The 13164-nt window shown below is 39.8% G+C and overlaps 1 protein-coding gene across 2 annotated transcripts in view; it reads right to left on the reverse strand.

Moving 5' to 3' along the window:
• Ank3 (ankyrin 3) overlaps window positions 1–10150 on the reverse strand; it is a 635468-nt gene extending 625318 nt beyond the window's left edge. The window contains exon 1 of one of the 2 annotated variants that reach the window (XM_063239289.1): window positions 9743–10150. In XM_063239289.1, coding sequence (XP_063095359.1) covers window positions 9743–9799 — 57 coding nt within the window. In that variant the 5' untranslated portion in view covers window positions 9800–10150. The remainder of the gene's footprint in view (window positions 1–9742) is intronic. The other variant, XM_013156636.3, reaches the window with a different exon arrangement.
• Between the last annotated feature and the right edge of the window lie 3014 nt (window positions 10151–13164).

Consider the following 13164-nt stretch of genomic DNA (forward strand, 5'->3'; position numbering starts at 1 on the left):
GAAAGCTTACCACTTAGGAGGAAACTCTGTGGAAGTGACTTGGCACAGTGCACATCCAATTTGAATATCAGATTGAATCCAAATATACCAAATCCAACTCAGAGAACAATTCATTACACAGATTTTTCAAACATCTGAAGAACTTCAGGCTGCTCAGTTACACATCTGAAGACAGGTTCAAGAGACATCTGTACCAACCTAAGCCATACCATCCCATACCCAGTAGCAGCTCTGCAATCTAATCAGATTTTGCAAACTAAAAGATCTACAAGGAGTTCAAAATTTTTGCTCATGCACCCACTCTGTTGGATGCCATAAACTTAAACAAGCACAGTTTCTAGAACTACCTGATGTATGTTTAATGAGATGAAAAAATGTCAAAACCTCAATGACACACTAAAATCCTCAAATCTCTTAAGCCAGATTTCAAGGATCACTGAGACATTATTTGTTATTACTTCTCATATTTGGTAAGCTGCTAACTTAATGGTAATGTTATCATATTAAAAAGAGTAATACACTTCAAAATTACATTTAAAACACACACCAACATATTCATATGGTCCTAAGCAATCTGAATTGAGTGAATTGTCTAATCTTACAATTTGATCCTTCGAACTCTGAAAGGCATTCATCGTCATTCCTACTACAAATGAGGAATCCAAACTCCACAAGAATTCAGAACCACATTTATGAACCACATCTTCAACATTTGCACACCTTCTAAGTTTGCATTTCTTTCACTGCATTCCAATGCTTTCCTTTTCATACTAAATTGATTCTCCACTGTCAGCAATCAGTAACAGGTATTACAGGTGAGATTCCTACACAACAGGTAGGCATTGTTCTGCACTGACAGGTAAACCTGAAACTCTGGTCTGCATGCCACTCACAGATAGGTAGACACTAGAATCACTAAGGATGTCAACAGTTTCACTCCTGCTTCTACACTTATCATTAAAATAACTGGGTGACCTTTTTGTCTCAGAAGAGACAAAATGCCAGCGAGTTCACCAACCATCAGTAACACCTCTGCAGTAGCAAGGGGTGAGCACCTTCCAAAGAGTGATCATTTTAAGTTGAACTTTTAACCATTATGATTGTTTTTAAAATAATCATTATAGCAGAATTTATAAAAATATACAATAATAAGACATGATTGTAACTTTTTTTATAACTATCATTTCAGAAGGATTGTAAACAGTGAGTAGAAAGGGAAGGGCAATTGAAGAGCAGTCTATTCAATATGATGACCAAAGCAAAGGTCACACTGATGAGAAGCAGAAATCACGAACATAGGAACCCACAGCAGCTGGAAAATAAGAATTGGATTCTCTAGAACTCCAGAAGGAACACAGCCCTGGCAACCCTTTTTGGACTTTGGACTTTCAGAGCTGCAAATTTTTTTTTAATCTCCAAAAACCAAAACTAATGTACTACGCTTCAAAAGTGAAGTATTATACTTCAAGCTGAACTTGGAAAACTATTACAATAGGAGGTGATATAGTTACCTGCCCAAGAAATATATACATCTAGCACCTTCAAGAATAACATACACACCATCAACTATTTTTAGATAAAAGAGAATATTAAGTACCTTCTAAGTTCATGAAGAATGATAAGGCGACTGTATCATTTTAGAACTAAATATTTATTTAGCATATTACATCCTAATTCTTAATCCAAAGTGCAAAATTAACAAAGAACTTTAGTCTTTTTAAATCTTTTTTTAACTTGCTACGCTACCAGTGCTGACCTCCAATTTCTAGACTCAAGGAATTCTCTGCTTCAGTTTTCTGAGCAGCTGTGATGACAGCAACAGCATCACCACACCTGGTTTTAACTTTCATTTTAAACCACACTAAATCACATGTGCTGCATTGTAAGGCTTTTGACTCCTGCATTTAATGTCACTTGAACCATTAGAAAAAATCCAAATTTTCTCTCACTTGGAAGCCTTAGGTGTCTGATTAAACCTAGTGAAAAACAGATAACAAAATATGGTATTCAGATAAGACCAAGTAACATTGTGCTGATTATCAAGCCTGATTTTTAACCTTGCACCATTCAGAGGTAGCCATACTTCCCTGATTCAAGCACATTATAATTAACTTTTCCTCTTTTTTAATTCCTTATTATCTTTATAGCCCAAACCCATGTACTGGGCACCATAAGCAGTTACTCTAATGGGAGGAATGAATATGTTCCTCACATAAGTCGTCATATCAAATGTGCACTGTACTCAGTTTATGATTCTTTTTTATTTATCTATTTTTGTGACAGTCTCCTTGTGTTACCTAGGATGGCCTCAAATTCCTGAGCTTAAGAGATCTTCCAGCCTCAGCCTCTCAAGTAACCAGGGTTACAGTTACATATCACAGAGCCCAGGGATGTCTATGCATTTTTAACTCACATAAATGATTTAATGTTTATATACATCATTCTTACTTTTTTCCCCTGAGCACAATATTCCCATTCTTCTATCTAATCCATTGCTTCTACTCCTGCTGACAATTCCATAAAAAGCACCCACTTATTTTCCCTCTCCCTGTCCCAGCAATGCTCCATCACTCACCTCACATCCCTCCCACCAAACACAGCACAGCAGAGAACACAGGCATCCTTCTGGTGACCCATGAGATACATTCCTGTGTTCGCCAGTAGGAATGAACGCTGCACGGTTAGCAGATGGGACTCTCGAAGGTGCCCAAGTAGTGCCGAGTTGTTATCCCACACAGCTGCCCAGGCTACACCTGAACCACCATCCCAGGAAGCTTCCTGTTTATCCTCTCCATCCCTCCTCCGGCTTCACCAATCATCACTTTCATGAAGACCACAAGCAAATGTATCTGTACCCTGCTTCACTTTTCAATAAAATTAAATGATTTACTCCAACTACCTAGTATGAATCTTGCAAAACACAACAAAGTAATAACAGGAAGATACTTTAGCAAATATAAATGTCACTTACCATTGTAAGAATTGTGTTATTTTTGTCCTTATGATGATTATTTCTAACCCTCTTACCTTCTAAAGAAAATGAGGGTAAGAGTGATTGGGCTTGAGGTTTGAAAAATAAAACTTCCTGAGTACCTAAATATTACAGGAGATTAAAATAAAAAGGGAAGCATTTATTTACTTATCTATGCTTTTATTTAATCAAATATTTTACTAAGGACTAAGTATATACTGACACTGTACTAGTACTAAAATATTAATACTTGTGCAGCAAATATATGCATAGTATATGACCAAATTTTCATCTATTCCTTGAATTTGGATAGAAATTTAATTCCTGTATGTTACTTCTTCACAGGTAGTGGCTTCTGATATTATACAGTTTCAGGTTCTATTCATTGAACATCTGCTACATCAACATATCATCATGTATACCCCTTTGTCCAGTTAGAGCAAACCCATAAGGTAGATGTGTCTTACTCTAGGTCCTCATAAAAGGAGAGACACAGGTAAGCAGTCCCTCTAATAAAGCAATTAAATGGTAGTGCCAGAACTCTAGTGTATTTTTTCAAAGTTCAGATTTCTTCTTTCTGCTCTACCTCATTTCCTCTTACATGTGTTCAAAGTTTCCTGTAAAAAGGACAGACTTAAGGAGATGGACAAAACAAAACAAAAATTTCAAAATGAAAATCACAATTCAACAGTACACACTGACATTTATTCAAAGCTTATATTGTACCAAGTGTTCTACGTGGATTATTTATAATGTTTATGAAAGACATTACAGGGCCAGGTATGGTGCCATGTGCCTGTGATCCCAGCATTTGGGCAGTTGAGGCAGGAGGATCACTACAAGTTCAAGGTTAGCCTGAACTACATCGTGAGTTCAAGATCAGCCGGAACCATATGGCAAGACCCTATTTATCTCCAAAGATGTAGAAGCTGAGAATACTTTACCAAAGTTGCTGTACAAGTTGCTTTTCACAGTTGCTGTACAAAACTCAGACTGAAACACATGTGGGTCTTCCTAACTCCAAAAACCATGTATTTTTTTAACTGTAAATGAACACTTCTTTGAGGATAATAAACATCCTAAAATTAGATTATACTGACAGTTGTACAAGCCTATAAAAATATAAAATTCAATGACTTGTACATCGAACATAGGTGAACTTCATGCTATAAAAATTATACCTCAATAAAACTGTTTCATTAAACAATTATGGTCTTCCTCCTACAACCAGGTTTTCTTACACAAGTTCATAACCTCTTATACTAACATATTTTTTAATGTTAATCTTTCATCAATAGATACAATAATATATTTTAAAATTCTCAGATCAAGTAAATACCAAAGACCAATTCTTCTAATGTACTTCTACTTTTCATTCTGTCTGATCACTTTACTATGCATAGTCGCACACCTGCATGGCAAGATCAAGCTCAGTCTGGGCAATGTAGTGAGATGTTTGCTCAACATAAAAAATACAAAGTATTGGGGTTATAGCTCAGTGTGAAGAACCTAGGTTTCAATGCCTAGTAGAAAAACAAAACTAAATTTTATTGTATGCAAATTATATCTCAATAAACATGTACACATACCAAAACATACACGAAGGGAAAAAAGAATCCATAGTGTTTAACTTGATATCCTTAGAAAACACTTAAAAATCACATTCCACCATCCTAACATTGAATAATCAATCTTCCATAGTTAATACAGATACCTAAAAATGTACTTGATCTGTTTATTTTGGGTAGAAAAAAAAGACTTAACCAACCATTTTCAGACTTTTCACTACTTAAAAAGTTTATGGAAACAGCCCTGCTAAACAATAATACTTTGAAACGTAAAACCAATTATGTATCTGTGCTTCTCCGTGAGTGCCTGGTATCTGGCAAGTGTCAAATGTATTTTGGATAAACAAATTATTGATCCTAATAAAGAAAAATTAATACACTTCACTGTGTGTATACGGTACAGCTTGAAATCAATGACAGAGGCAGGATTTACACCACAGAAATCAGCAAGGCTACAACTCAGTGCTTTATATACCATGGACAGTATTCCAAATGTTGAAAGGAAGCCAAGCAGGCAGGCAGGCAGGCAGGCAGCCTCGTAACACTCATTCAGGTCAAGCGGTTATCTCAACTGTCTTCCAATTACTAAAGTAAAACGTGTATATTCTTTCAAATTTGTAAGCATTTGGTGATCAGCCCAAACTCTTGAGATGGCCTGTTGCTACTGCCCCTTGGAAGTAATAAATTTCCTGTCCTCTAAGATGTCATCAAATGTAAAAACCACAATTTTTTTAATATCAGATTTTTAACAAAAACATTTTTTTAAAAAAACAGTAAGTTTCAAGGTTTCCAACATTTAAAAATTTATCCTAATATCAGGAATGTCAACACTTCTTGGAAAACAAGGAAACATACAACTTTGGGATTAATTATCTGTACCTCTCAACATTAACGTCTTTTAACTATAAACTGTTAAAGTTTGAATGAACTTTAAAAATAATTTATTCCAACTTCCCCTTCTCCAGTGAAGCTGAAGCCCAACTGGTGCTGAGAGTCTGAGGGCGTTTGAGAACCAGAGTCTCCATTCCCTGACTTCACCATCCTTGCTCTCACCATTACTCAAATAGCTGAGATTCCAACCCAGTTTCTGTCCCTACCAAATCACAGCTTGTGTGACCTTCCTGAAGTTCAGTTTCCCCATATATAGAATTAGGTGGGGTAGTAAGATTTCACAGTTAATTATAAAGTATATTGCATCTATTATGAATGGTGTAAGAATCGTTATAACCAGGCATTGCAGTTATGTTTTCAAGACACAAATGCCTCTCTTTCCAGTTGGATCATGAACTTCTTGAGAATAAAACCAAGAATCTCACTGTGAACCTAAGATCCTCTTTTATATGATGGGAGCTCTAAAGTGCCTTTTTGAAGCTTAAAAGTATATGTTGTTTAAATTGTTAAAGCAGCTCCTCCATCTGAATACAGGGTCCTTCTCATTATTTATTCAGTATCTCACTCAATAATAAATACTGTACCAACTGAGGTCCTAACTGAGCCCTGTGCTTGGTGCTAAGGAGTAACATTGCAGTCACAGAGCTGCTTTATGACACATTCCATGCAAAATATCATGGGGAAAAAGAGAAAATGAACAGCTCCATACTTCAAAACCACTGATGTCACTCCTGTGGCCAGTTACTAGTTTCAAACCCTAGAATTCCTCAGAAAAAATGCATGGTGCAGAAATATAGCTAGATGCTAGAGGGGCACTTACTCATGAATCGCTGTAGTAGTTATTCTTAAACATTTAGGGAAAAGCAAAGCACAATTCTTTCTTCTATAATGGCACTCAAATTAACTTTGGATCTGCTTCTTTCCCTATGAGTCCAGGTACAAAATACACTCTAGGGTCAATTTTTCAGTATTTTTCTTCCTTTAATATTACCTGGAAAGAGCAGTAGTGTGTCTCATTTAAAAAAATAACCAAATAATTTATTTTCAAGCTCTAGCTCCAAATACTATATCATTTAATCTCTGGTTATTGCTATACATCATTAAATACTAAAGACAGTTTATTCTTGGAAAATTACTACCATCTATTCAGAATTCAAAACATGTAACATTCAGTGATTTCTTATGCCTCTCATGATAGATGCTTTCTTCCTTCCATGGTGAAGTACTTGGTAATCTTGATAGGACCTCAAGAGATGAAATTCATTCCCTTAAAACATCGAAGAATTGGCTATATTTTGGTGCTACAGATATCATTCCCATGGTCAAATAGAAACCTGATTAATTCCTGAAAAAATATGTCTTTTTGTAGAAATCCACTAGAAGATACAATTTTCTCACTTTCTAGCATGCCAAGGCATGTGTCCAGGTAACACTTCAACCAGGACAACAGATTCTGGAGATGTTGGCACATCTTTTAACATCCAATTGGGAAAAAAGATACATTGTCCCCAAATAGTTCCCTTAAATTTTTAGAATCTTTTATATATACATATACATATATTTGTGTGTGTGTGTGTGTGTGTGTGTGTGTGTGTGTTTAGGATTACAGCTTTAGCTCAGTGGTACAGAGTACGCTTAGCTCATACAATGTCCTGGTTCAGTCTGCAGTATCACAAGCACACACCAGCAACAACAATGACAATAACTACAATAAAGTAGTAGAAAGTAGACAACCTCACAATAACTTAAAAAACTATATATTAATCTGAATGCAATTAAAATACACATTAGGTTAAAAATTAAAACATGTAATCAAATGCCCCTATTTTCCCAGGTATCTCAGCATTAACCCAGTACCTTATGGGTACTCAGATTTGGAGGATCCAAGGGGACAGTCAGGTAAATAGCCCAGTCAGTACATACAGGGAAGGTCACTTCAGACTGACAGATAATTAGAAACCCTGATATTTTCAGAAGGACAGACTTTAATATTATGATTTGGGAGAAGTTGTAGCAAGGGTCAACGGCCATGTAAAACTGATTTAATGTTATAACTCAGAGTCATTCTCTCATACAAGTCTCTAATAGTTGGTTTCATCAATTGGGGTGGTTTTTTTTTTAAAGTAAAAATATCATTTCTGTAAAGCTAAAATTTCACATAATTTGAATTATATAGAGTTCCTATAATTACAATGCATTCTACATATATACACAAGTATTTTGTGTATTTGAAAAGTGGATAACCTTTAAGACAGAAGTAACTCATTGGAAATGATCAATATGGAGAAGATCACTGAAAGTCCAGAAAATTCATACTTTTCAATTATCAAAATATTACAGAAGACAGGGGCTGGGGATTTAGCTCAGCGGCATAAGCACCTGCCTTGCAAGCAGGCAGTCGTGAGTTTGATCCCTGGTACCGATAAAAACTAAAAAGACAACAACAAAAAAATATTACACAAGAAAGTGTGCTTGCTTGGTTCACAAACTCATTGTCATAGAAGAGCAGAATAAGTACTGGGAAAAAAAAAAAAGGAAAACCACAGTACTAATATAACCACCACCACAAAAATGCAAACATTCAGAATCTACAGTGTTTCCTTGGATTTCAAAACACACTACTAGTCTACATTGTCTAAAGAACATCAAACCACATTCTCTGCCATGGAGCCTAATACATTACCGTGCAGATTATGAAACAGACTGTTTATTTATAACTTAATAAAAACAATGGGAAACACCATAAATATGTCTAACTATAGTCCATTCATCCTCCACTGATTTGAGATTAAAGAAAAAATGGCTCTCTAAATGTTACTAGCTGTGTTAGAGACTAGAGATTGCTTTTTTTCAGTCCATTTTTGTTCGAAACTGGTTTTAACTCTACATTCATTTTCAATGTAGAAATTCTGCTTTCTTAAGAATGCACTGGTTTCAGCGAAGGCCAGAAGATGTGGGAAGATTGAGTTGCTAAGGTATCAATCACCCTGAGAATGTCGTGAGAGTCCCCCTACTAAGAAGCTAACCTGGGCTGACATGGCCTGGCCTCTAGGAGTAGGATCTGTTGTAAGCCAGGGTGATGTCTCTGTTTCTAAAAGGAAGTGGCTTTTTCTACAACTAAATCAGCCACATTCATTCTCAGATAAGTCAAATCAAAATTCAAAATCAATGTAGCAATAAAAACTATTAATTGGCATTGTTGATACTTCAAAGTTTTCTTTTTAATTCTTCTTAACTCCTTGGGGATATTTAGAAATAACAACTAAAGGAAAGACAGGACATGAAGATATGAAACGAGGTAGACTATGGTTTTCAAGGCTACTCCAACGTGCATCTTTTAAGAAGTAGTGCTAATCTTTTTCCTAAAATAGATCATGCATGCACACAAGAAAGAAAGACAGATAGATACATGAGTGGAAAAGATACATGAGTGGAAAAATCTCTCTCTTCCTACCACCCCAGCCCCCAAATGCTTATGCCCTCTCTGTGCACAATCCCACCCCGCCCCCCTTCCCTGCCATCGGTATCCCAGATACTCGCTAACACAAGCTAGCCAGTGTTTTAAACCAATTAGCCTATATTATACACACAATGGCTGCACCAAAATTACTATTAAACGCCTCAGGGCTTAAGTTGCAATCCACTAAGGGTCGTGGGGTGAGAGGAAGCAGACATATCTTGAAGGTGCAGTTTTGCTCATCAAGCACCGGGGTTTTACTTGGTGCGTTAGACGGTTCCTAGAGCTAGGCGAGAAAGCAAACCCACCACAGCCGCTCCTTGGCACTGCACTTCACCTGCATTGGCTCTGCATCTTTGTGCCCCAATCTTTTTACACATATTCCCTCCTCCCACTGGGTTAAATAAAGTATCACAACTCACCTTCAAAAGAACACACACACACACACACACACACACACACCGCCTAACTCTGAAGGTAACATTCAGAACCAGGTGATCTCCCTTCTGCCAAAGGAGCAGGCTACTTAGGTCGTGTCCTTAGGCAGGGTGCAACCTGGCACGAAGTTGGAGCCCAAAGACCAAAACAAAGCCAAGGCCTCCTCTCTCAGCCCGGGCTGTTCTTTTTCCAGACAAACGTTTAGGAACAGACTCCCCAAGACCTCGGGCCCTCTCTCCCCACACCGGGATGCTCGCACTTGGGACGCGTCAGGAGCTGCCACTCCGGCCCCGGGCGGAAAGTTCAATGCAGGGCGGGCGCCGCCCCGCACCCTCAGGAGGGCGGGCTGCAGACAGCGCCGTGCGGCCCGGCCCGGCCCCGCGGGGACGGCGGCCACAGGTAGGGGTCGCGGCTCACCTGCGCGGGAGGGCTGCGCGGCGCGCCCGCGGCCGACGAGGAGGCGCAGGAGGCCATGTTGTGGGGCGGCGGCGCCGGCTCCTTCCAGGAACTCCGCTCCCCGCCCGGTTCCGCTCTCCCTGCCCCCCGAAGGTGGAACTTCTCGGGAAAAGTTTGGCTGCGGCTCGGGCCGGCGGAGCGCTGAGCGCAGCTCCGGGCGCCCGCCCCGCGCGCCGTCCCGTCCCCGTCCCCGCCCCCGGCCTGGCCCGGCGAGGGCCCCGCCAGGTGCGCGCGCGGCCCGGACGCAGGGGCGGGGCCGCCAGGTAGGGCGCGGCGGGAGTCCGCACCGCTCCGCCCGTGCGCGCCCCGTCCCCATCGGGACGAAATTCTCCACTTGCTCCGTCTTAGAGTTGGGGGAATAAAAGCGTTCTACGATGTTGCTTTTGCTTTTTACTGTTATGAAAGTATAGCATACAATCGTGTACGGGAGAAGCGATGTTTGCCAAGCAGACAGCTTCACAACGAGGTCTGCACCCCCGACCACCCAGCGCTCAGGTGGCTCCAGCTAGACTACAAGGTTTTTAAGAAGAAAGAAAGTAAAACTCTGGAGCTGTCTGGGGCGTGAGCTAGGCTCTGAACTTGCTCCAGCGAGGAAAGAAGGAGCAGGACCTGCGAGTGCCCTCGTTTCTAGTTCAGGTGACAAGGATTTGCAGCGCTCCGGTCGTCAGCCAGGCTGGAGAGACACCTGGGTGTCCAGACACTGCCCCTACAGAGCTTGCTATTCTTAGCGGAAGGAGAGCACCTGTCTTCCCATGGTGTCTCCCGCAAGGAGGACCTCTCGCTGCAGTTCCAGACCATGCACACAGCAGAGGCACTAAATGACTGTGAATCACATGGGAGACGTGTATTCCTGTTTCCTTTCTCTTTCTGCTCTTCTGAGTACAAGTAGAAAGTTTTCTTTAAAAAACAGTAGACCAGTTTCCTTTTTAATCACACACAGCAGGCCCCAGGCAAGCACTTGATAACTAATTAGAATTTGTAGCATTGTTTCAGTTTCATTGATGCATTGTTTATTGTTCTTTCTATTTCTGGTAAGTGAAGGGGGCTTTCGGTTTATGGTAAGAATCCAAAGTTTCCCTCTAAAGCAAGTTTACATAAATTTTTTTTAAAAAATGAATAAAAGTAACGCCCAAGTGGGGTTGGGATAAAACATTCTAAAGATAGAGAATGACTGAAGAATGGGAAATACATTTTTCCAACTGGCGATAGCGAAAAGCCAAAGTAACTGTAACCAGAGAACACCACTGTGAGTTAGCTTGCCTGGCTTTTGGCACCCATCTCATCTTTCCCAAAACACACAGAGAACTGAGTATTTACAGGGCATGTGTTGGATTCTGTGTTAAGCACCTTACTTATGTTGTCTGATGTAGTCCTCACAACATCCTTGGGAGACAATCTGGAAATTTAATTTCAAAAACATTAATTTAGTTAAAGTCGTAAACTCCTAAAGCAGCAATGACTCTACTATAGTTTGGGTAGTCTTAAGTCAGAATTTAGCAAGTCTACAAATCCCCTGCAATTTTATATTAAATTCTGCATGCTACTTAGATGGAGAAGGTAGATAGCTCTCATTAATTTTTCAAAATATCTATATGTCTGAGTTTAAGAACCGGTTATCATTGATTATAAGGCTGTCACATGCCTCATGTTTCTTATATTGTGATTATTAAACAAAAATGAGTTTCATTTTGGTGTATTCATACATGCATATAACATAGCTTGATTATTTTTATAGCCCTCCCCATTATCCTCCTCCTGTCTGTAAGGTGAATGTGTCTTGTCCCTAGCCTGTAGGTCTCTGAGGACACTGTGAAGCAGACAACACAGACTACAAGAAACAGGTGAGAATAGCTGGCAATGAGCATCGCCTTCATAAATCTTACGCGCGCACACACACACACACACACACACACACACACACACACTCTACAAGTCAGCTCCCTGGCCCTGATACAGCCCCAAGAGCGATCTTAAACAAGAGGCAAACTGCCAACCACATAGACAATAGAGAGAAGAAGGTACACATGCTCTACAGGAATTAGCCTGAGAAGCAGCACCTGGGGGACAGCCTGGAAAGCTGTGCGGAGACATCCTGCAGACACATTCCAGCCCAATCTGTTTATCTGGCTGTCAGTTTCTGAGAAACACTTGTGTTTAGGAGCATGGTACATACAACAGCAAAAACAACTATCCCAGAAGCAGGCTGCAACAAGCTGAGAGAGCTAACAGCAAGTAACTAGGAGCCTGGCAGCATATCTTCTTTCTCTCTAAAAACTAACAACTACGTCCAAACCTTTCCATGCAGCCTAGCATTGCCTCTGACTTTGACCTTCTTCCCCCTGCCGCTCTCTTCACAGCCAAGTATCTTTAAGGGATGGTAATTGCCACTGATGTCCTCACTTTCTCACATATCCCCTTATTCAGAGCCATCAAGCTCTGCCCTTCCTCTGCTGTTGAAACCACTCTTCTCAATTCTGGTTGACTTCTTACTTACTACATCCTTTCAAAACTTTTCCAGACCTCGCCTCAGTGTTCATCTGGAACATTTGATACAGTTGACAATTACCTTCTCCTAGACTGTCTCCTAGGATTCTGACCTGTCTTCCTTACTCTTCACATTGTATGCTGCTTTTTTTGTGATCTCATTCAGTAAAATAAGGCTTTCACACAATGACTCTCAAATCCAACTAAGTTCACTTAGCCCTGTACCCATATTTTATCTTGCCCAAACAGAATGCATCATCTCTCCTTTTCTGTCCACAAGGAGAAACGTATTCTACAAATGTTCCCCATCCTGTTAGTGGCACTACAGATCTCAAAGTCAGAGAAGAAAACTGCCTTTCTACCTCCCTGTTCAAGCAGTTACTGTGTCCTACATAATACTTTAGAATTGGCTAGAGATATGGATCACTATTACAACACATTTTTTTGCACTTGAAAGGCCCTGCATTTGATCTTCAGCATTAATAAAAAATCCACTCATCCATCTTGACTATAATATCTCTATCTTTAACCCTGTGATTTCTTGAGCACTCCTTGCCAAATCACGCTAATTTGTATTTTCTCAACATTTGTCACCTAGACAACTACAATAACCTAATTTTGTGTAGAGCATCAGCTCTTTCCGAGGCTGTTGTCTCTCCATCGACCATTCCTCTGCCTAGAGAACCCCTCTCCTCGTCCTCCAGCCTTCTGAATTGTCTTCTCCATCTGATTAACTCCTCTTCACTCAGAAAAACCAACAAACAAGGAAGTCTTGGGGTTACTCAGCTTTTGTTCTTCCAAAATATCCTAAAGTATATCTCTAATTACATTAGAGTGTGCACTGAAACACTTTTCTCCAATTTGGAAATCTATAAAACATATAAAAGCTAAATCAAATT

This window comes from Cavia porcellus, unplaced genomic scaffold (assembly GCF_034190915.1).
Source record: "Cavia porcellus strain 051 isolate PalLab524CR breed Dunkin Hartley unplaced genomic scaffold, mCavPor4.1 scaffold_28, whole genome shotgun sequence".
Taxonomy (NCBI): domain Eukaryota; kingdom Metazoa; phylum Chordata; class Mammalia; order Rodentia; family Caviidae; genus Cavia; species Cavia porcellus.